This window comes from Vanessa atalanta, chromosome 4, assembly GCF_905147765.1.
Source record: "Vanessa atalanta chromosome 4, ilVanAtal1.2, whole genome shotgun sequence".
NCBI classification, from domain to species: Eukaryota; Metazoa; Arthropoda; class Insecta; order Lepidoptera; family Nymphalidae; genus Vanessa; species Vanessa atalanta.
The window spans coordinates 6,356,466-6,382,811 of NC_061874.1; the positions used below are offsets into that span (position 1 = coordinate 6,356,466).

General features: G+C 31.0%; 1 protein-coding gene across 3 annotated transcripts; it reads right to left on the reverse strand.

Moving 5' to 3' along the window:
• Positions 1–693: 693 nt before the first annotated feature.
• On the reverse strand, positions 694–25,735 carry LOC125077770 (tyrosine-protein kinase Btk29A). 3 transcript variants are annotated; one of them, XM_047689814.1, is made up of 17 exons: positions 25,556–25,735; positions 24,887–25,041; positions 19,962–20,093; positions 17,251–17,344; positions 16,292–16,477; positions 10,527–10,597; positions 9,826–9,903; positions 9,404–9,468; positions 9,256–9,321; positions 8,132–8,260; positions 7,378–7,571; positions 6,909–7,080; positions 6,587–6,752; positions 5,837–5,932; positions 5,586–5,727; positions 5,148–5,281; positions 694–4,583 (listed from the first exon to the last, which is right to left on the reverse strand). In XM_047689814.1, the coding sequence occupies exons 2-17, from the start codon at positions 25,034–25,036 to the stop codon at positions 4,482–4,484; spliced, it is 1,977 nt and encodes a 658-aa protein (XP_047545770.1). In that variant the 5' UTR covers positions 25,037–25,041; positions 25,556–25,735; the 3' UTR covers positions 694–4,481. The 3 variants fall into 3 exon arrangements, with proteins under 3 accessions (XP_047545770.1, XP_047545773.1, XP_047545772.1); XM_047689817.1 differs by lacking the exons at positions 24,887–25,041; positions 25,556–25,735 and adding an exon at positions 23,498–23,550; XM_047689816.1 differs by lacking the exons at positions 16,292–16,477; positions 17,251–17,344; positions 19,962–20,093; positions 24,887–25,041; positions 25,556–25,735 and adding an exon at positions 12,368–12,512.
• Between the last annotated feature and the right edge of the window lie 611 nt (positions 25,736–26,346).

Genomic DNA, 26,346 nt, shown 5'->3' on the forward strand with positions numbered 1-26,346 from the left:
TTTTCCGTTAGATATGCTTACTTTAACTAGTCAAAACTTATCTATTATTCTTCAAACAGTAACAAACCCTCCGAAGTTTTAAAATGTAACTATCTGTGGTAAAATACGTCGAAACAGTCTTATCTAAAATATGAAAAGTACTTTAAAGAAAATTATAATATTCAAATGACTATAAATTTATAAGTTTGATTAGTGTTTATGTTAATTTTAGATGTAACTTACATTTATAATAATTATTAACTATCTGTATGTATTTAAGATACACATGAATAAAAAATAAATTAATATTGCAAGTTGGTGTGACTTTCTTTGACTAATGAAGAAATCATTTAAATTTTTGTAATCAGGGTTCAATGGCAATAAAATAACGCCGTAGTATTTTCTATAATATATTTACTTACAAAACAGTTATGTATACAAATTAATTGCTGTACAATTCCAAAGCAAATATTATTTTTAAAACTAAATATTCTTATTGCATTGCTATTTTGTATGTTTTTCTTGATAATGACTGATTAATTCGATTTAATTGCAATTTAATATGCAGCATAATAAATACATATTATAATTGCATAATTATATCTAATAATTACAAAGCATCACTAAAATCATTAAATTACGTAATATATGAGGAAATTAATCATTAACATTATAAAATAAATATATGATAATGAAGAATTATATTTTTACAACATGAGACATCGCAATATGAAAATATTTCCATCGAAAATTAAAATAACATTATTCAGTCGCAAATACTTAAAATTATATCTACATAAAGTCAATACAAAGTACCTATACAAATAATTGGCACATTTGTGTCACTACTGTGTGATGGATCACAATTCCGACAAAGTCAGATAAGAGATTTTTCATCGTGGAGTAAATCGCGAACCAACACATTAATTTACAATAATCATTCTATCACAAACATCTTTCATCATTGCCTTATCGGGACGGTATTTACTTATCCACTTCGAATTATATATTTAGCTAGAGATTCACAAGCATCTATAAGAGATACACTACTCGTTCTACTTTTGAATCTCTAAAGTGATTATAAAGCCTCACAACTAAATACCGCTGTGCTACACAATGATATGCTTGATAATGACAATGTTAATTAATAATTTCTAATCTTTATGTTTTATTGAAAATATTAGACAGTGATGTTACATAACAGTATCGCCTCACTGACTGACGAGTATTCGCCTGTAATGTAACAATCTAAGATTCAGTTGAGTTACGTACTGTAATTCAAGTTCTTTACACTCAATTATGTAATGCTCGAATAATAACTATTACAATACGGCCGAATGCTCTCGGTGAGGGACCGCCTTTAAACAGTTTGAATTTTAATTTAATTTTTAAATAAACAAACAATAATGTTTCACTAACGTGCCTAATGCAACTGACCTATATAAAGCCAAATTTGTATTTTCATTTGCTAAAATATGACTAGGTTTTTAATCACAAATGAATATTTTACAAAACTACGGGAATGTCTTTTTTTCAATTTTATATAAATTCGTCAACTGCATTTACTTCAGACAACCTTAAAAGAATGTTAGCTAAATAATATATTTATCAAATTGTGTAATGTTTAACAAAAAAAAATGAAAGTTTTCAGCTAAGTTTTCATTTTCTAGAGTGTACTAAATACACTTTTACTTTCTATTGAAACCTAGTCTTCCTTTTCTTTACTCTAACTTAGTTCAATGTTATGTTTAATGTTACAAAACTACTATTCGTTGTTTATAGTATTTGTACATTATAATTTATGTATTTGTACAGCTTCTAACAGTTTCATTTAACCCAATAAAATAACATTAAAGATCATTCAATTGCATACATAACTGACAAACGTTTTTATTATTAATAGACGAGGCAGAATTGAGATACATTTCTAGTTTAAATAAAGATAAATTAAAAAAAAAAATAATCAAGTCTGACGATGGTGGCATTTCTAATCAAAATTATGTATATTCTTAAATGTCTTGACTTGTTTTGACGACGGTAGTACGCTTGTATTTATTAAATGTCAATTTTATGCTCAACCTACATTTACAGAAAACCTTTTTTGGATAACGATATATTTTTTTTTAAGTTACAATAATAATTGTACAAACATATACGTCATAGCTAGGGATAGCGGTATTGAATGTGCATTACATAACAAAGCGACTAGATATATTCAATATTACTTATTAAGAATACTGAACACTACAAGATCGAAACAAAAACATTGGCATATTATTAAATGTTATTTTGCTGTCGTTTTTACTAATACTTTGATAGTAATTTTGGCAGTGGACGGTTAAACTGGTTGCCTTGTTATTTGTTTCTGAATATTGATTTTATTATTACATATGACTACATGCTGGACAGTTAATTCCATGTGTACATGTAACAAATTAATAGCTTATTTTATGAAACCCAATATCTTCACATAATGGAGAAGTTTCACTATATTGATAATAATATAATTTTTTTATAATTAGTTGAGTAGAATCAATTTATAGACAAATTTAATAAACTAGTAAGATATTTAATAAATTAATGGGAAAAAGTTTAACTACCTACTGTTTTTATTTCACCAAATGGAAACAGGCTTCGTAAAATGACATACTCCCATAGAATGAGATTATTTTTAAAAGCGCAACTATCATCTATAATTTTTCCTTCCTCTTGGCTTTTTATATTTGTTTCATTCTAATTAATGTATATATGATACATACGGAAACTTCTTCATTATATGGATATGTCTATCATTAAAATTGATATAATATTATTTTTCTTTACTTTTCATCAAAAATAAGCTAATAAATTGAACTTAAAACTTAGCAATCCAACACAAAAGCAATATAATTTAATATGAATAATACGGACATTATCTGTGGAAATTACTTTTGTTGAAGCCTTTATAGATGACAATATTATTGAATTCATAGGAGAGCAACATCAAAAAATGATATGTTACATTTATGAGCTATTTAAATTAATTTACATATAGAGAAAGTATTTTATAATATAATACATAAATCAACGAGCACTTTTGTAAATATCTATCAATCGAATTCTGTGACCACGTGCTAAAATGACCAATGTCAACAACGCATACTTTTGTCAATCATAACCGCAAAAATGAACAGATGTTAATGGTTCTAAATGCCATGCCATGCCATGTATAATTGTTAGTATTAGTAATATTAAATATATGTAGTTTTAAAAAAAAAAAGATTATTTTTTAAATGATTCGGGCTCATGGCAAATATTATTTTACATTCAGCTCAAAAATGTAACTTTGGCCATTTAAGTATCAGGGCACAGAATTACATATAGGAAGCTAATACAATATTTATATTAAATTGACACATTAGTGTGCACGTAAAATGTTATTCACTTGTAAATTTTGACCTTAAGTAATAAAAAATCGCTACAGAAATATATATTGTGCTATTGTGACATCTTGTATTGATTCAATATACATATATAATCTAAATACGTTCTTTCTGAACACTTTTATATAAATATCCTGAAGCTGCTGTTGCCACATTTTTTTTAATCACCTCAAATAATATAGAAGGGGTTCGCTGGAGAAACTGTGTTATTTATAATCGAGGACATAATGTATGGCATCTCTGTTGACTTTAGCTAAACTGTCAAAATACATTCCATTTTTATAATGTAGTGGATGTCAAAATTATTATTAACGCGATCAATTCCATATTCTGTAAATAAGCGAGTACCCAAGTAATACATAATCAAACAAAAAGATAAGATATTGAGAAGGTAATTTAAGCATGATTTGTATGGGAAAGTCGGAGGTACGGCGGTAGACGCGGTCGTAAACTTAAAACAAAGGACTGGACTCGATTTGCATGTTCAATTGCAGCGGTATCATTAATATTAATAGTTAAACATATGCATGATATTCATAGCAATCCTCCTCAATCCTGAATATGGATCATCATCATTCACATTAGTGATCATTACTAGAATGTCACAATAATTATCATGTTATATCATTGGCGTATGTACTGTGTGCTTTTAATTGTAAAAATAGACGAGACTTGCACCAGATGAATTTATGATCTACTTTTATTTTGCAAATAAATAATAAGCACGAAGACAATAAACCTGGTCTGACAGTCAGAAAATAATTTATTTATGTAATCGAAACCGATATCGATCATGTAAATCGAGTCTCATGGGGAATAATTCAGTACGGCTCGTGCGAAAGGTAACCAAAACTAAGACAATAGATTCCAATCATTTGACCCATCACACACCGGGCTCGACAGTAAATTTAAAGAATTAGTTTCGGTCATCTCCGTCACGAGTGGTGCTGGCGCGGGCGCTCACACGGGCGAGGCGGCGTGCACGCGGCGCGCGCGCGGCAGCGTGGCCGTGGCGGGCGCGGGGGCGGGGCAGGGCGGGGAGGGCGGCGCGGGCCGCAGCAGCAGCAGCAGCAGGCGCAGTCAATCGGCCAGCACGCTCTGCGCCACGCCGGCCAGCTCCTCCTTCAGCAGCCGGAACGAAGGCCTCTCCTCGGGCGCGTGTCTCCAGCATGCTTTCATTACCTGTAATTTATATTGACTCATATAAATATAACGAATAATATACTCCTCACGTTGCATAACTAGGTGATTCGTTACTTAAGCAGCGAGGTTCTTCAGTTAGAAATTGCCGTCATAAAAAGCGAATTGGGTAGTTAACAAATCAGAATGTGTTGGTCAGAAATCTTATTCTATAAACAATGTGGCGGTAAAATGTGACATTCACCGCAAAAAAAACTATAATGTATAGTTTGTATATATTAGATATATTTAAATTATGAATATAACCGAAAGGATAATAATAATCTATCAAAGATCAGAATTTTGAACTAAAAAACTATTTATCAAGCTGCCCATTCCAACATATTTACTACCCTAGATTTTAAGTATTTTTTTTGTAATTATTACCAACCGCCGAAAATGAAATATATTTCATGATAACAACCTTCTGAATATTAATATTATATTATGAATATTCAAAATTATTGTGTGCATAAAATAAGTTTCCTAGCATGTACTTTACAATGAATATTACGTAAAGTAATAATGATCAAAGACCTTCGTGTAAGAAATCACTGTTGTACTTACATTATAAATTTCATTTAAGCATCCCTTAGGTTTTTCAAGCACCTGTCCTCTCTGGACCATTTCGACTACTTCCGAATTTTTCATTCGACCATAAGGTACTTTCCCACAGGTAAATACTTCCCACATTAAGACTCCTGTAATTATTACAAATAAAAATTATTAACATTATATATAAATTAATATTGTAACAACTTTAATGATAGCTTATGATCATATAGATATTTAATAGATACTTTTGAAAGACTACTTAAATATAAATATAAGTTTTAAAATTTTGTTTTCGTTACATATGATAGTGACATGACTGTTCAGAGCTCAGCTCTGCGATACGAGAAAATTTTATATATTTATTTACATAACCCATGGATGGAATGTAAAAACAGAGCTTTTTGTTCAAGCACGGATACGGATACGTTGTGTCATATCACGGATACGTACCAAACGCCCAAACGTCGGATTTAGATGAAAATCGCGTGTAGTTGAGAACTTCAGGTGGAGCCCATTTTATAGGAAATTTTGTGCCGCCAGAACTTGTGTACTGATCGTCTAGGACATATCGCGCTAAGCCAAAGTCTGCAACCTAGAAATAAACAATGTCGGAAGTTTAACAATATTCCATAGATAAATTATATTATATCTTTATTTTCTTAATAAAATGTCGGATTATTATAAATTATTCTCAAACGTACCTTGACTACATTTTCATCTCCTACTAAGCAATTTCTTGCAGCTAAGTCTCGATGAATGTAATTATGTCGTTCTAAATATGCCATGCCTTTGCAAACCTGAAAAGAATTGGAATTTGATATCAAAATAATGCATTGTTACATTTGCCACCTGGTTGTAGATGGACATTTTCGTCTATAGACAACAGCGCTGTAATGTCGTCTTATTGTGTCATATTTTTATTTTAACGATTTGACGTACAAAACGAAATGGTTCTTGAATATTGCAACTGGACAAGAAACATTATCTAAGTTGTTATGCCCCTTATTAACCATATATTGTCCCTGTGAGCACACTGGCAGTGAGCCAGTTTTTCTAAATATTTTCTATTATTAATATATTATACTTTCATATTAACAGTGAAAAGTATTCCTTTTTAGCCGTAGGATATCTAAAACCTTAGTGACCAACGCGGTGGTCGAGCACAAAGCTGACACTGGTAAAAACAATTATGTGAAATTATATATAAATAAACAATATTATACATAAAAGTAACAATTAAAATTAACCAGTTTTATTATTTTTTTACTCTATTCTTTGTAATTTTAATATAAGAAATAGTTTATAGTGAATAATAATTAGTTTTATTCGTTTGTCAATGTTGTTTAATAGATATTTGTTACTTCCCAAGGAAGTAATCAATATTTGTTTGCAAATTAATCGGCCATTATTTATATAAATTTATAAAGTTTTTTTTAATAATATAGACATACCTGTATACACATGTCAAGTAAGACGGCCGGTCCCAGCTGGTCGGGTGCGGTGCGTCGCAGGTAGTTGAAGAGAGAGCCGTGCCGCATGTACTCCGTCACGATGTATATAGGACGATGCTTGGAGCACACCCCGTACAACTGGACAAGGTTCTGATGTTGGAGTTTCCTGTAACGACAACATATAGACCAATGACATTAAACTATATACAATAATATACATATAAATATTAATAAGAGAACCTCAGAAGTTCAATTTAAGATTAAATGTTATAGAGCAATAGAATTAAACACGCGGGGGGCCAGTCGGGCATGGGACACTCACGTCATGACCTTGGCCTCGTCGATGAAGTCGTCCTCGGACATGGTGCCCTCCTTCATCATCTTGACGGCGGTGTCGGTGCGGCCGCGCCAGCGCCCGCGCCGCACCACGCCGAACTGCCCCGCGCCCAGCTCCTCCAGCAGCACCAGCTCGCCCGGGTCGATCTCCCACTTGTCTGCGGACACGCATGCATTCAACGTTACCACGGGCTTACAACTTCAAAAGAGCCCCACCACTGACTGATCTTATGAATCCAATCTGATTATCTAGGACCCGCCTCATATACACAAAGTGATTAAAATCGTTTCAACCGTTTAGGAGGAGTTCAGTCTCACACGCAAACACACGTACAGTAGATTTAAATACATATAAAGATACGGGGTTAATTTTCAACACCTAGTCTATAATTTTAGAATTCTGTTGCGAGGTTGCGTTATTCAGTGGTATGCGGTAAGTTAGATATGTTTCGTACCGTGGGAGAGTCCGGCCGTAGGAGGAGCTGGCCTATCGCAAGGAGTCGCCTTTAGTCTGCAGCAAAGTCCGCCGCTGTTGTGCTTGTGGTAGTTTATTAGTTCGGGAATACTTGAGCAGCAATGTTTATCCGATAAATAGAACTCGCCGCGAATATTTTGTTTTATGTGGTAGTGTTTTGTCTGTGGATGATTTCTGAAAAAAAATAAGTTGAATATTAAACATTATAACATAAACATGTTGAATGGAATTGTACTAAATAACAACACGAGTAAGACTAGTATTAAGTTGTTTTGAATAAAATTTTGAATATTTAGGGTTGGTGCAGTATGGTTTGAATATCTCTTCCTCTCTTCCGTCTCTAGTTAAATAGTATTTATTACCTATGTACTTTAAATCTCAAAAAAAGAGTAACTACTGAGTTCCTGGCCGGTTGTTCTCAGTAGGATCTAGATTCCGGATCTTTGGTATTAAAATTAATCATGTGAAAAGTCCAACTTCCAAATCCATACCTAATACTCGACTGGAAATATTACATTATTCCACAGGTCTGCATCCTTTAAATTAACGTGTTTACCAACTTATTTCGACAACAAAATTATAAAAAATTAAAAAGTCGAATAAAAATATCTGGCTGAAAACACCAACAATAATAGCAGCGACGACACCAAAGTATTACATATTTATATGTGGCGACCTAAAAATACCGTTAATTTAAAATTCATATCGAAGTCGTCCCAAAGAGTCATACTCACACTTTGGTATATAACGAGAGTGTGTACATTCCCTTTGTCGAGGAGTTACGTACGACGAAGCAGCCCTCTTTGTCCTCTTGTTTGAGTACTGATTCAGCCCGCTGTCGAGACATCTCACCCACGTACCATCTGCAAAACAAGTAAGTCAGTCGGTCACTCGGACAAATTTACAAACTGTAAAGGTCGCTACAGCTTTTGAGAAGTTACGGTTAATTTTTTGTATGCATTGCATATTCCTTCGAGTTAATTTGATTATTCATACAACGATTTCAAAATTAATTACGACATCACGAGTCATCAACTTTAATACTCTTCACTTCGCATAATTTTATCATTTAGGTAACAATGCATCAACTTCGATTGTTTTATTTGACATAGAGCAAACAATATTATTCCCAGTAAAACACAGTGTTGATCGCCTTGTGTGTTGTCTGTATATTTGGCGTGTTGATTTCAATGCCATACCTGATTATATTATAAAATATTACCGTACTTAAAAACAGACTTAAATTAATCTTATATAAACATTATTTACTTCTATCTTAAAATATACCGGTATAATATAACGGATCAAGGTCCCTTAATTCAACCGAACTGTGGCCTTCTAAATCCACAACAACGTTATGTATATTAGCATACATTGTATGTATCTGCATATGAAATCCGATAATTCGTAAGTATTACGTTTGCTTATTGCATAAATCATAATTCTCATTACAATACAAATCATCTCCAAATACAAACTCGGGTTTCTTCAAGATAACAAAACCCGATTATATCGAAAAATTATGTCCAATTTTTTTTACAATCTCTTCATACATGGTGGTAAGCCTTTGTGCAAGCCCGTCTATGTTGGTACCACCCATATATTCTACCGTCAAGCTTGTAATACTTAGTATTATTGTGCTCCGGTTTGAATGGTGTGTGAATCAGTAAAAATACAAGGGACATAACATCTCAGTTCCCAAGGTTGGTGGTGCATTGAAAATGTAAGAAATTACTAAAATTTCATATGTTGACAATGTCTATGGGCGGTCTTGAACACTTACCATCAGGTGGTCCATTACATCGTCCGACCGATACCTATTATAAAAAAATAAAAATAAAAAAGGCAGTAAACTCACTCATATTTTTGTAACCCTATCGTTTCCTTTTCCTTAACGTAATTACTTGGAATGTATCCAACAGATCTGAAAAACAAAAATAAAATTTAAAAGCCGGTTATAGTATTTTCACACATCACACAATGTAATGTTATAACCACAAACGAACCCATTTTCATCTTTAACTTTCCACCAATGTTCCTGTGAATCATCTATTACTTCATACTCTGCCCCCTAGAAAGAAAAAACAAAGGTTAAAACTAAAATACGAACTTTTTAGACTATGGTAGTAACATTATTTTTCATTACATTTTTGAAATGCTTGTCTCCTCTTTTATTTCGAGATATGGAGCATATTTCATGTTTATGTATAGGTTTATAAAGGATCACAATTTTTTTTTTCTATATAATGACACGTGGGAGTTTCTTACAATATTTTCCTTGAGAAAAATGAAAAAAAAATGTAAACATGTAAACCTCAATGATGTTTGTCGGGATTTTATTGCGCAATCATCGTTCGAGATACACGTCTTCATTTTACTTTTATTTAAGAGGTTATATTAAATGTGTAACCGTTACAAAAATCCTTACCTTCTCTAGTGAAAGGTCGCCGCTTTCGATGGCTTTGAAGGGATATAAAGCCACCACGACTTTAGTTCTTTGTTTTTCCTTAAACAAAATGTTGACTCAATTAAGACTCGCATTAAAAAATAATCTGAAGGTCACCACTTACATTCGACTGTTTTTTATAAAAGAAAATATTTCCATTATACGAAGAGATAAAAGATAAACAGGTTTTATTATTATTTTTGTACTTCCAGTGTTTATATTCCAGAAGTATCTTAATAAATACGTCCTACGATTTTAAAAAATGTGCAATAAGAAAAATACTGTAACATATTGTATATTTACGATAATAATTAAAACATAAAAATAGCACGAAGTTTTATGCCAATTTAGGACTTCACTTTAAGTACAATTAAAAGAAAAACTTTTGCAAAAAGTTAGTTATATTAAGTAGATACCCACGAATGTTATCGGTTAAACAGGTAAAAAGTTTATATATGTTTTTTTTAATGATTTATAGCTTTTGTTCGGAGAATTGAATAACCTTTTATTTCTGTTTTAGATATATTATTTTTTAAGTAAAATGTGTTTTAAGCATGACCTATTAATTTAATCTTGATATTTACATAAAAGTAGTTTACAATAAATATTAAGACGAGAAATAATAATTAAAACCTACTTAGTATTAATGTATTTAATAATAATAAATAAAGATCGATTCTTACCTTTGGTTTCGCCGAAGGAGTCCCTGGAGGAACTCCGCCTCCTCCGGGCATGGTGACGGCCGCCGTGACCGCTAAACAAATAAACATAATTCATATTATCATATTAAAAACATTATATCAGCTAAACTAATCACTCTAACCAATAAAAGCGTTTCTTAATTATTATCGAGTTTTTTATTTCCCAAAAGAGGCAGACGGATCAGATGGATGCCTAATGTGTCGTCATCCTCACTGCCGATGGATTTTGGCATAGGCAACGATACTTATATATAAATCCTATACCATTGCGCCCAATCGTGTATCCTAACATATTAATTATATACCCCGAGTGTAAGTCACACTCAGCATCCAAAAAAATACAACGCATAAGGACTAATTTTAAATAAGTGTTAGTGATAGAGATTCAATTATACGATCTACCAATAACAAAATAAAAGAACATTTTATTGAAAAACAAAATTAATTCTGTAACATCCGCTTCACAGCAACTAAATACTTAGTTATAGAACTTAACAAAAAATAATATAAAAAGTTAATATAATTATTGGTTGAAGTTGAAGGACTTGTTATTTAAGGCAATACAAAGGCAAGTAATACAAAGTTACAATACATAATTCAGCTTCCTGTTTACATATTCATATTAAACGGAACATGCATTGCATCACATCCTGTCGACTGTCGCATAAACTATAATTTAATTAAAAGTTCACAATCACGTCATTTCAAAAAATGTCTGATGTGATTCTAATATAATTATATAGGTAAAATGTTACCAGATATCGTTTACGATTATAAACCTTTGATTACATTTAAACCTATTTCATTATGTTTGCGACATTCATTAGCGTTTTAAGTTACAGAAAACTTCGTTCTCTTTTAAGAAATTTATATGCTTACTATTATATTATATAGTACATATACTTCTTCAATATTCATCTTCATAATTATAACAATACGTAGTTTCTGAGATTAGTGCATCCAGGCAAACAAACTCTAACTCTACAGTATTATACGTCAATACTTTTTGCGATATTAGCCGATATAATTATAAAACAACTGAGTTGAATTCATATGATGTACTTTTTAATGGACATATCATAATTGTTTGCGTGACATCTTGTCTTGAGGCGAATTATCTCCAAGGTATAATTTTACTTAATATTATAAACGTGTAATCATTGTTTCCTTTATTATTCAAAGTTACATCATAACCGTACGAAATAATATATAATTATATAAATGGATATAAACACAAGAATATGATTAATATACGTGAAATTAAAATGTTTTAAACGGAGTAATGAAAAAGTGCAATGGAAGGGGGTCAAAATAATTAATATATATATAATACATATATAAATAATTACATCGAAGAGAAAGTTACAATAAACCATTAACTTTTACTGTGCGTGGGTATTGAACTAACAACTTTCATTGAACTTATCTCTTAACCGATGATCACTTTATTTTATGAGAAGAACATTTCACTCGGAACTTTGAATTGTCACTCAAAGACTCGACTAAATAATAATTTTCATATGAAAACATTTGTTATGAGAAGTCGTAACTCATTTATACATAATTTCCTCTCTTACTACATCGTTTCGTAGAGATCCTTATGAAGCATGTCTAAAAACAAGTTAGTCTTAATCGATCGCCAAAGTCAGATAATTAAATTTAAGCACGATAAACCACAAGCACATTGACGAAATCCGAATCACTGTGAACATTACACAAACGCATTACATTACACCTGACAAGACAAGTAAGTGAGTGCAACTAGTGAACGCAACCGGTGGCTGCGAGGCCACGGAAAAAAGGTCAATCCAAATATCTCGTACCCTCTAAGGCCGGGAGGAAGGACGACAGCGACAAACATGGTATTTTAGATTTCTTCTTGGTTACCATCGGTTCGTCTTCAGACTTAGTCTGCAACATGGGAACAGAACAACACAGCCGGACGTCCGCGCGCGACTCTGCCAACAGACTGCCGACTGGCGTGTCAATGTACCGCGTCGAAGCTAAAGCGAGGTACACTACGGAGCCGCGCTAACACGACGCTGTTGCGTTTTTTCGATTGCTATATTTCGAGGAACTGTGACAATTAATATATCAATGAACAAAAAACATTTTACATAAAATAATGACCTATTTGATATTATTTTGTAAGATAAATATTTCGAAGTAATGTTAATTTTATATTAGTAACTGTAATAAACAGCGAAATACTTTTTGATTCATATTTTATTCAAACTTAAAGTTCATAATAAGTTTAAAAAATTATTGTATACAAGTTTGACTTATTTCAAAACAATGTCATGGTAAACATGGATTTATGTTTACAAGACGAACGAGTGAGAGCAGAAAAGATGGTCGTACGGCCTACATTCACCATTCGTAGCGCGAGCGCAAGTCATGAGCTCTCTCGCTCACGCTTAAGTACAACTCCGCTTAAACGAAAAGAACATAACAGATACATTCAATTTTCCCGATGCAGTTCCATAGTGTACTTTATTGTTAAGTAATTTAGACTCTATTCCAAACATTTAATTAACTTTAGGTATGTCAAATTATTGGTACTCAATAAAAGTGATTTTGTTTTATTTTTAATTTGCATGAAATATATCATTACTTAACAATCATTATATTAATTAACACCAACAAATAGAAGTTATGACACGAGATACGATTTTAACATTAAATTTTAATCAAAACCGAAAATGATATTCAAATTAGCACCATTATTAATATGAAAATCATTATATATGATGTATTAACAAAGTTCAATTGAATAGTATAAACTTATAAAGGCACAATACAATATGCACTCGCTATTAATAACGCTACTCATTTCACTTTCAAATAAGAAAGTGAAGGCAAAAAAAAATGGGATCGTGTGTCGTTCAGGTTTTGAGACGAGTGCTACTTACAGTTATTACTCATCGCGGGTAACTTTTCATTTAATTAATTACGCATCCTTCATGAATCATAATCAAGAATATCAATTAATCAAAATTATGTAATATTATTGCGTCGTCTATAATTTAAATATCCATTCCAAATACATTAAAATGATAAAGAATAAATAAAATATGTGCAAAAATTTTTAAACACATTTATTTTTTCTAATCAACGTACTGAAATCCAAATAAATGTACGCAAGTCGCGTTTGATCGATTCAATCAACAACAAAACGAATTATTCCTAATGATAATGCTTAATTTTTCTTTAAGACCTTTAATCCTTGATATATATATAAATGTAAGCATTATATCAAAAACATAACCCACCAAATATTTTTTAACGTTTAATAAATTTTTGATTTCGTAAAACGACAATGGAAGTATTGGGTCCACTGTAGAATTTTTGATGTACGTCAATTACTATCAGGTAAATTTTGACCAAAAAATTTCACTTAACGTAACATGATTGAGAATTTTATAATATGGACAATTGATACTATAAGATATATATCATATTTTCAAACGTTCCGCTTGAAAAACTCGAGAATTTCGAGAAATCTGAGAATAGGTTCTCACAAGTCTATTGTTTGAAACCAATTTTGTATTGCGGAAAGGTATTTTATTTTAAAATTATATTTTTTTTATTGAAAATATTACTAGAAGTGTTATTTTAAATACATATTATACATGTACTCAAATACATATATTGGAACTAGTTCTCGAGCTTAGTTTTCGTTGCCCTTTTATATCGTAAATCTCTTCAAATAACAAACTTGACGATACTTCTAAAAAAACGTTTTGTATTTCGACGAAACGCAAGCGAACAATATCGTCCATAGTTAGCTATCCTTAAACTCGTGATTCATCAAGAAAGTACTCCTGTACTCAGGGTGATTCAAGGTTCTCTGAAGCCTTTATAGAATTGAAATTCACTTGCAAAGATAGCAACGTAGCTGCAGCACCAGGGAATTATTTACACAAACAGTACAATAAAGTGATTCATAAAATAAGACGAGCTAAATCTAGCTGCAAGACTTGATGTGACGACTATACAAACTTACTAAACTGTCTCCAGATTTAAAAAAAGAAACGTAAAGAAACGTTTTTGTTTAAAAAAAAATTTATAGACAAGTAGTGAGTTTTAGGATCATAGTAAATCTTGGGATTGGACCGATTGGCTCTTAGCTAAATAGCCAAGAATATATAATAAATAAATATTTGTTATATTGAAAGTTGTAAACACTTGCAAAAATAGTCAAAAAAATAGCCGCTGAATCAGCATCGCCGTCTTAGATCAGAGTACTTTCTTTCCCGATTCAGTGGTAGTTTAGACTTTGACTATAAATAAGAAAATGTAATGCTTCTGCATTGAACAAAACGAATTAGAATTTAAAATTTACGTAGAAAATTTTTAAATTACTTAAATACTTTTGTTAACCGAAGCCAATTAATCTAATAACTTAATATTTACGCCTCATTGTAGACTAATTAGGATGCTTTACATAATCTATATCGACGTCAGCGCCGCGTCATACGAACTCAGTAATGCATTACTTCGCGTCACATCGCTCCCTAATACGATTAATACCTACTTCCTGAACTACGAAACGAGGTCATATCATACAAAACTAAAATACAAATCTCGCTTACAAATACGATATGAGCTATTTTAGTTGAGATTGATTTCAAAATAATTATATTTTTCACAAATAATGGACTAAGAAAAAACTAAAATGTAAATAAAATTCAACATATAAAACCTTTTTTGATGGTAAACTTCATTATTTTTAAGACTTTAATGACTTCTCGAAACAACATCATTATATAAAAAAATAATATCGTGTTCGTACTTTTTAATTTTCATAATCGTGTTAATTTTTAATTAAACGCATAAGCTACTTTATCTCTCTAGAAAGCAAATGCATTCGTTTTATATACCTTACAGGTATTTATAGCAATTCTCTTGTACAGCACATTGCGACACTAGCGAAATACTCACCGGAAACATTGAATTCTTGCTTACGAGAGACGGCTAGTTTCTGGCCAATGATTTCACCCAAACGGGCCATAACTAGAGAAAAAATAAAATATTTCAAGTCTACTAAAATCCGGTTCTGTTTCTTTATAAGGATAGTATGATAGTTCTAGTATGCCTCCTTGCTTAATTAGCCGTTGTTACCTTAACACGGTATTCAAATGCAATCGAACGTTACGCGTGTTGTTTGTTTCTATTGATTGAAAAAAAAATGTATAAAAAGCCCATTTTATACTTTTATTTCCCTTTCTCTCTTTAATTTTTAAATTAAAAAAATTTAAACTGCTTATCCAATAAATTTCTAAGATAAGTTTTATTGAAAGGTGTGCATATAAAATGATAAATAAAAAATAAATACATAGGTGACTAATATGCGAATAGAAAAGTTATACAAGATTACTTATAATACATTATTAATATATTTTTTTAAATATTAGCTCTGTGAAGCTGGGTGATAGCTACTAGCTAGCTACTTACTCAAATTATTCTTTTGCTAAACTGATAGACCTGGAGATAATGACAGAAATGTCCAAATCATTAGTATGGCTAACTTATACGGTAGGGTAATAAATAAAACAAAAATCATAGTCATAGCTCTATCAATCTACTGTAAAACATTTAAAATAAATCGAATATAATTATAGTACTCCACGAAGATACAAAATTATTTCAGTATAAAACCTACCCTTACCATATACATGCCATACAGATACCATAATTTTAGCTATAATGATACATAATTAAGACTAAATTGTAAAGATACTCACGTAAGCCGTTTTCACTGTTAGGTTTATGATCTTGGATAATTAGTTCTAGCTCGGGTTCCGGTAGCGGCCAGATAGCAGTAAGGGCACAGCCCGGTGCTGAACGGCGCTCCGCGTCACAGCAAGCCCAGCGCCGCGCCGACCAGACCTCTGGGTGGTAGCGCGCTCGACGAGTGTTCGATATACAAACTATGACAACCAGTTGTAATCTTTTTGAAAATGAATAATCACAAGGTGAACTTTGGAGGTAAGATTCTAACGTCTAGATTCCTTGAAAATAGAAGCGGTTTGCAGCGTTTCAAATGCTTTAGTTATTTTCCGAAAATAATACCAAACGTTAAACAGATACTAAATTAAAAAAAAGATAAATGTAAGGTATATTTAAACTGTATATAAAACAGTTTTAAATAGCTAACTCACAAGCAGCACGCGGTACTTTGTCCATGTCAATAACTCGATACACTACGACTCGTATGCGTACTCGGGTGCACTCAAGCGATAAGCCTTTCATCTATTGCAATATTTTTGAAACCGCAATATGTCTGATACTCGTACAACTGGGAGACACATTCTCGAAAGGGCTTTTATTGAAAATTAATACTGTTTTATATTGACAAATGTTTTGACGAAATAGTTCGTGTCTCCCTGCACATGTTCACACTATTCAAAAGTGCTTTTATGAGCCTACTTGAATAAAGGATATTTTCGTTTTGATTTTGATTATTAAAGAGCAAGTTGAGTAGATATATTTAGTTTATATTCAATTTTAAATTTTATCTTCCCATAAGTAGTAGTTTATATGCGGCAAATCATAATGATAGTTAAACCATACACAAGGGTTCCATTGCTAACTTACTGAATTATATATCAATGAGAGATACTATTCTACGTTTTCGTGTAGATGCTATCTTCGGTTTGGAGCCGTGCCATCCTAAATTTCTAATACAATAATATTAACTTACTAGTTCTAATTTCGTGAATCCAGCTCAATCTTTCACTGTGCTCTCGAGCCGCAAGATATAATGTGTAGTCAGTGTTCTGTTCCGTATAACCAACCTGCAAACAAGCGTAATCATTAAAAACATGTTCATACTAAGCGATAGCTTACGATCAAAGCTAATTAAACGTACTAAGATCTCTCTAAGTCTCGGGGAGATGGGAGGACGTTTGATTCGTTTTTTTAAATACGATTTAAAATCTGTCGGTAATAATTGGTCAGGACAATAAACTTTAATGGGTTTGTCTATCAATACATTTTCGGAGCTAGGAAATTGGAAGTTTTATACTATTTCGTATGCAATATATGTATGTACGTATCCGTGTTTTTTTATAGTTGTAATGGAATAGGCGTTTGTCTTCCATCTCATCTGATGGAAAGTGTAGATGAAGACGAAGGTGGTACACGCCTATCCAAAAGAAACCTGTTCACTCTACTCTTAAAGGCTCCAGAGTTTAACGTATCAGAAAAAATAGACCCAGGCAGGTCGTTCCAAATCTTGGCGACTCTCACCAAAAACGAGCTGTCAAACCGTTTAGTTCGATTTTTGGGTATGTCAACAACATATGGATGAAACTTTTGCCTGCGCCTAGTAGTCCGATAAAGGAATGGAGATGGCTCAATCAGTTCGAAAAGAGCCTTCGAGCACTCTCCGAAGTGTATCTTATAAAAAACCGATAAGCTGGCAACTCGACGAAATGATGTCTACCCGTTCGTGACAGATCGCCACCCAGTAGTATTGCCAGTTGTCCACAATAAGCTGAACATCTTTGTACAATCTTGCCTGATGAAATATCCGGATGTTATATCCAAATTTAAAATAATGTCAGCTCTAAATAAAATGTCTGATATATACTGCCTAAAATGACGCCGTGTCCGGCTTCTGGATGTCAAAGCCTTAAGCCCCTGCACTATAAGAGTGGGATAATAGTAATCCTATGTACTAGCTCTATAATATTTCTTGCTCGGTTAGCCATTACATCGTTTATAGTGGTGGTGTGTAGTAATTCCAATAAAAATAAAATAATACGGCATATGATTATGACTTCCACATTCTATATTCTTTTGGGATCAAAATTTTTGAGGAGTTCAAAATCAGTGCGGCTTTATTTTAAAAGATATTTTTTGTGTACATATTCTTCGATAAGGTCACCGATTGTAAACTGATTTTCTATTATGTCGAAAGAGGAAAATTAACTATATGAATGAAATAAGAGTAGAAAACGAGATAAATTATCGGTAGTTCTGTTAATAATATAAGTCATCATATTCGCATCTTGTGAAACGGTTTAAATAATTTATTGAATAAATTATAATTGAAGACGATTTAAATTAAAATAAAAAGTTTCAACACTAAGGCTGATAAATTTGCGGATTCAACATTTATAAACAAGACATTTATAAATAAATAAATAAATAAATAAATAAAGATTCCGGAGTACCCGTCTAAACTAAATATAACGCTGAAGAGAGCTTGTTTGTTTTTTCGTTTGAAAGTGATAAACACGAGATCTACCTATCCAATTAAAAAATATATTTCTTAGACGATCTACTTATCCTCAAAGACTATGTAACACCACGCTACCACCCAGGGAGGCGTAACAGGATCGCGGAGGCAAAAGAAAAATGTAATACATATTTTCCAATAACGTGGAAATATAAAATAAAATTTTACAATAAAATGGACAACAAAACATGACCGACGTGTACGCGTAAGCTGAATTGAAATTTAATAATATTTTCAATGACGTTGTGAGATGTTTACACAGGCAAAATATACAATAATTACTATTTGAATATTTTGAATATATAAAAGGATATTTATACGGCAAATATGTATTTATATTCTGATAGCTACATATCTGGCTTTTGTTAGGCAGAAATAGGGTAAATAGTGAAATGTTTTCGGTAGTAATATTTACATAACACACAGACGTATGACACAAACAAACAATTTTGTAAATAATACTTCATTGAAGACTCTTTACGTACACGTTTATATTTTTAAATTGATATATAACTAATAATAGGAAATTAAACATACAATTGATATGTTTTAATTGTATCGATTGTTCATCATTGTAGAAGATTCCACACGCTTATTTCTTGTATGTTTATTATAACGCGTTGAAATACTGACCTATAATAATATATATTTTAAAACAGTCAGTTTAGAAGTGTTAACGACAATTTTTATTCAGAAAACGTTATAAATCATGATGTTATTAATTTTGATAAGGATTAATACTGTGAGACAAAACATTTGAACAAATGTTATCAAACGGGAAGTAAGCGAATGTCAGCAAGTGAACATTAATGCTGCGTGCATATTTTATCTAGATATATATAAATGTTTTGTACGTGTGTATGTACGTGTGACGGTTTAGATCGGACCCGATTGAAATATAATTCTTATTTCTTACGGACGAAATCGGCACGTACAGTTAGTATATATACAAATACCTGAATTTGGATACAAATCGCGAACTGAACTGTTATAAGTCAAAGTAAAATATTTGGGAATTAATAGTATAGAATAAAGTTTGAATCAAACAAAACGCGAACGCAAAAACATACGCCTCAAAACATATAACTAACCTTATTTTTTTTAAGATAGTTAAAAACAAAACGCGTCTCATCAGCGAGCGATGCGTCATGGTATTTTAAATGCGTTACCTGGAAGGGGTACCTGTAGGCAGGACTCTTTTCGTTGTCGCCGTCTAGTATTTGCTTACTCAGCTCTCCTAGCTGTGCTTGTTCAACCGTATGAATGGCGTCCGTCGGTATACGTCCGCGCTCTTTACGTTTCTGAAAACAAAGCTGATCATTTATTAAAAGGAAAATCAGCCCGTGACACGAATCATAGTTCTTTTTTCCTTTTATTATAGCATAAGTCTTATGTAGTAATACTCTTATGTTATAGTATAGTTCTTAATTTACATTCAATTTAATCAATATATATATATTAATAGTTTTAAAAATCAGACACAACAAGACTACTTGCTCGTTTATAGACCTTATTCATTTCAAATATATAATGTATTTTTATAATTAGATGAACTTGAAAACATGGTTTAATTGGCAAAGCACTTGGTGATACAAGCATATCAGCTAAAACCTAGATTCTGAATCTGTTCAAATAAATTATTAAGCATATAGATATAATTTAAAAACCTTGAAAATATCGAAACCTACTTTCAACGAAATGAAAGCTCTTAACATAAAATTCAGAGCTAAAATGAATAAACTGAACAAAAACGAAAACTGTAATTTCAGTGCTAAAATTGTAGAAATTATATTATGCTTAAAGTTTTTCCGAGAGTTGCATTTCAGCTCTAATTATTATTAAATTTTAATTAAAAGCTTGTTTCTGTTCGTTCAACTTGATAGGTTGTCAACGTGAACTATATCGTGAAAATAAATTATTCAAAATGCAATATCTACTTCAATGAGAGTTTTCAAAACTACGTTAGTTTAAGTGACGTATTATATTTTATAAAAAGATAACCAAATTTAATAATGGAATATTTTTTTGTACTGCTCAATTTCAGACCGAAATAGTTTTTTTTTACTTTTATCTAAACATGAGAAGTATAAGTATACAAATATCATAACATCTTAGTTCCAAAGGTTGATAGGGCATTGGTTATATGATGAATGAATAATATTTCCCAGAGTACAAATAGACATTTGTAAATTAGACACTTGCAGTCTATGGGTAATGGTGACCACTTACCATCAGGTAGAACATTTGCAAGTCCGCTTTACTATACGATATCAGAATTAGTGCTAAAAGAATTCGTATATTTTTTCTGACACATGTCCAAACAAAACATTTTAACTTCAGAAAGCTTCGATCTAACGGTATAGGAAGCGAATCGCTCTTGATACAATTGAAGTAATAAAAGCTAAGAGGATTTCCTATCGGGAGGTTGATCGCGTCAATAGTAGGAACTCGATCTCGTTGCGACACTCCGGTGGCAACCGACAGAGTCGCCAATTTAAAACTGCAGTTGGTGCAGAAATAAAGACCTAAATGTTGTCTAATACGTAACGTTAATGCATGACTTATTATAATAAAATGTTTAATGTAGGTACATTGTTTCATGTTACCGCTATGAGAATTCCGAAGAAAGTAAAACGGTATTTCCGTTTACCACTCTCTCTACCATTTATCATTATTTTTAACATTATTCCGATAACGCAATGGTGTAAACCATTTTATTATAAAGTTTAAAATAATATTAAAGAAAATTTTGAAGTAATTTTATTAAAAAAAATTATATTTTTAATTTAAAAGATGTCGAAAATGTGTAATACTTTTTTTTTATTCTCGACTAAAAACATTCTTTTAAAAACATTGGTGATGCCAAAAAATCAAATCTATAATAAATATTATTGAGTATTTTTATCCTTAAAACAATTTATGAAATTGCCAATTTTCACAAGGATTATATTTTTATAACTTTTAAGGAGAAGTATAATCAATGTTGACCGCCATTTAAGGTTTATAGGAAGAATTAGTTTGACTTTTAGACAATTGTAATATAGAAAAAAAAAACAAAACGTCAATTTAGTAAAACCGTCTAATATTAATATTTACACCCTAAACGTCTTATGATTTTTTTAAAGTAGCCACAGATAGGCTAAGCGTCTTATGATTTTGAGAAAAGGTTAAGAGTATATTTTATAAAGTTTAGAGGTGCTTGTCCGGGTTTGAACCCACAATCTTTGAATGTAATTGTACTAGTTTATCCGCATTAAATTAAGCGAATCAATGTTGACTTATTTGCATAATTGTCACATTATGGTATAATCAGTAAAAAATATCTTTAATAATAAAAAACACATCACGAGGTACGATCAGTCGGTAGCTATTTTGATCTCCAAACTAAATATAAATAATATATCTAACACTGTTTTTAAAAATATAAAAAAATAAATAATATTATATTTAATAAAAAAAAACCTTTTTGTTATTTTGAAAACAGATATTGATTTCCTATATATACCTCGACTATATACGATATTATATTATTCACTTTAATTGCACTGTTATTTTCTGTTATTTTCTTTAATTGCATTTAGGTTTTTTTTAATTCCAATTTTTAATTGGAATGGAATAAGTACTATCTATATCGAATTGACCGAATGTAAAAACTGGCATTCACCTAAGGTTATGATTCAATCTCCACAACATTTTATATATAAAATACAAAAATCGAAAAACTACTGAAGCCAATATCGTGAAAGCACTGACTTTAAACTATTTTCAATACAGAAATTTAGAATATATAAAATATATAAAGATGATGTTGTAGGGACTAATAAATATTATTTTTTCATAAAATGCAAATGCCACAGAAAAACTGTATGACCATTTAATCCGAAAAAGAACAGTCGCGTCAAAGCTAAAACCACATGTGAAAACTCGGCGAGAAGAATGTAGTTGCTATGGAGAATGCCTTTTACAAACAATTAGTGCGACGCGAAGGGCTCTTCATTTTAACCGCTCACTGAGGGATAGTAGAGACCGCGGCGTGACTGTACATACATTAAAGAATGAGGGTTGCGCGCCCTTTATTATAGTAAGTGATTGGAGAGTGCTACACACTACGTGTGAGGATAGTTTAGGTGATTTTCTCGCAACAAAACGCTTTACTTTCTTTCTTTATTATTTTTTCGTTTAAATGTTTTTTTTTTTTATATTTCTACAGTTCATACACATTTTAAAAGATTAACATTTTATTGAACCAATATGAGGATACTATTTTTTAAGTTTACGTAGGTATCAAAATATTGAAGGCATGGATAAGAAGTTAGCACCGAATGTTTTATTCACATAACACGAAAGCACGAAATGCCTATACCGATGATGGCTGAATATGGAGAGAACCAATTACATAGTCAATTCGAATCGTCATCATTTTGCACATATTCCTATTAAAATGGCAATAATTAAATCAAAATAAGAAACGAAAAATTATTCCGAAAGAACGAAAGACACGATCAATTAAACTCGAAAATACCGGGACCATTTATGGAGCCTATCTATCAGCGAGAAACGTATCGCGTGGGTTGTTTCTGAGTTTCCTTTAAATCAAGGATTTCTGATAAGTAATAATCTTTTTCTTTAGATGTTTAACGTATTATTTTTAAAACAGAGCACTTAACATTTATTTTCTTTATTAAATTAATAAAAATATCGTTACCGTATAATGTAAGCGAAGAACGGGTGAACGACGGGCGGCAGTGCAGGACTGCCGGGTTCCGATTCGGATGGCAGACACGCCCAAATCGCGCATGCGTTTACTAACCCTCTTTAGAACTATTAACAGTTCTTTCTACAGTTCCAAATTCGGGTCTTAATGTTAGAAATGTATACATAAAGATTGAAATGGTTAATCATTTTTATATTTGTAGAATCAAGTTGTAGCTCTTAATTTTTACTACTCTGTTTTGTATTTATTTTTTATAATATCTAGAGACGGAAATATGATAGTCATGGCAAAAATATATAAATACATATATAGTATGAGTGAAAATATTATAATGATTATTTGTTCAGTTCACAAAATAAATTACACAAAAAAACAAAAAATGTTGTTGGTGAAAAAATATATCGTTTAAGTTGTCTATTCCAATTCTACTTTACTAGCTTACCTTTTTTAATTATATAAATCCGTTTTCTATTACAAGCAGCATAAAAAAAAACATATTATTAAATACTTACAATCTCATCTTATTTTTCATGTTGAGTGTGTTATTTTTTAATTATTTCACATATTAAAATTTCTACACTTTTTTAATAATCATAATCAGAAATCTCTACCAATGAAACAAGTAAAGGGTTAATTCTATTGTTTTATTATATTTGTAATAATACTGTAATATATTTATTTAAAACAATTTAATGTTTCTATTTAATGATTCTTCAAACAAAAATTATAAAAACATCAATATGTTTTTTTTAAATTAATTACACAACAAATATTATATTACTTACCCAAAAAAAATAATATAAATATTAATTACCCAAAAAAAAAATGATAGGAAGTTTACAGAATACTTAATAATTTATTTAATTAAATATGAAAGAAATAATTAGAGAAAACTACCTCTGTATCAAAATATATTGAAAATTCTGTCTCTATTATTGATGTATTTTATTTTAAATGCAGCTCATTAAAGGAAGTATGCTAAGAAATGTACGAAGAATACAATAAAAGTATGAGAACTAGGGTAGTGAAATTTGACCCAGAATGCTTATGCATTTATCTTTTTAATATTATTATAATTAAAGCAAATTACCAAATAATTAAATATATAAACAGCAGTCATGTTTGGAATAAATTATACGGAACCTGCAATTATTTTTGTAGTTAATTAGTATCAAATTCTTACCTGCCAAACTGATTTAAATTAAAGTAATTTTTAAAAACTAGATATAAAAATATTTTTTAAGTGCATTGTTGAAAATTCTGCCATTAAATACCAAAATAAAAATTAATCTATCTGACTGTTAGTTATCTGGCTAAAATCTTTTAAATTAATATATGGAAGTAGTTCAGAAATAACTTAATATACAATAAGAGTCTTACTTGACCATCAGAATCATAGTATATTAGTGCTTTTCTTGTGAGAACAAAACAGCGTTCCTTGTAGTTGACTGGTGTAAATATCTTCTTATTTTGAGACCTTTTTACCATAAAGGCCTGTCGAATAACCTCATCATCTTCAGTACAGGCCATTGTTCCTAAAACATATTTGAATTTAAATATAATGTCCTTCAGACTCATTTTATTTAAAGAATTCTAAATGAAGACTAACTAGCTGCAGATGACATAGCACTGCAATGCATGCATATGTGCATAAGCACAGGTATACTCTTTAGTCATTCAGAGTTATAGTCTAGTGACCCAGCTATACAATCTGACCGGAGTGCTCAGGCCAGGATTAACAGCTTTAATTTTTCTTAAGGCACAAGATCGTAACAATGTCTAAATAAAAATTAAGAGCTAAACACTTTTTAAGAAAATACCAATAATTATAGAATATCTAAGTTAAAATGAAACAAGCCATATGATGCAGGCGGTCTGGGTCCGTAAATGTAAAAATACATTTCTAATCTAATACTTTTCAAAGCTTTTTTAGTTCATTAAATCGATATTAAAAAGGATAAGGAAAACAATTCAAATAAAAAACAAAATGTTTACCGGCTAAAAACATTAATGTTAAGCATAATGACATTCAAATGTACAAATACGTACCTATTGATATTATGAGTTTATCATTATATTATTTTCCGCACTTTATTGTGATAAAGAATTAAGAAAAACTAAAATTAGGTGGAATGACTTGTATTGCAACTTAAATCTTCGACATTCATGCAGAAATAGATAATTGTAAAGTTTTTTTTAAGTTAGAATCAGTATCAACAATTTCCAAAGTTATTCACATCACAAAACAAGTAATCAAGTTACAAGTATAGACAAGACTCATTAAAGCTAGTTATTCACGAACTGTCAAATACACAGCTGTCTGTTATGTATGTGCTCACGAAATTAGATCTCAGAAGAAAAAAAGATTTCTTTCTTATGTTTTTCAATTTCATAATTAACATGAGATCGATAAAAGTATAATTTTTATATATTTTACAGAAAAGAGCAACTTTAATAAAAAAATATTTATTTAAGATGATCCTTAGAATGTTTACTTTAATGTATTTTTTTAATATGGAATCCGCATCAGATTATATAGAAGAGAGCCAAGAGATGAGGTATATTTTTTAAACTAAAATGGCTAAAGCCCGAACTCTAGCGTTTTAAATAAGGAGACCTCAACCGCGCAAACTCAAACCCATCCTGGGTTTGTGTTTAAGTAATTGGTAATTTGTTACTTGTTTTTTATTTAAAAATTTTGTCATAATGTATTACTTAATATTATACATTGTAGGTATGACACAGTCATTTTTATATTTTGTTAAGTAGGTATCATACAGTCTTAAAAGCCCATATATGTAAAACTTGAATCTACACTAAAAGTATAATCTGTGTCCACT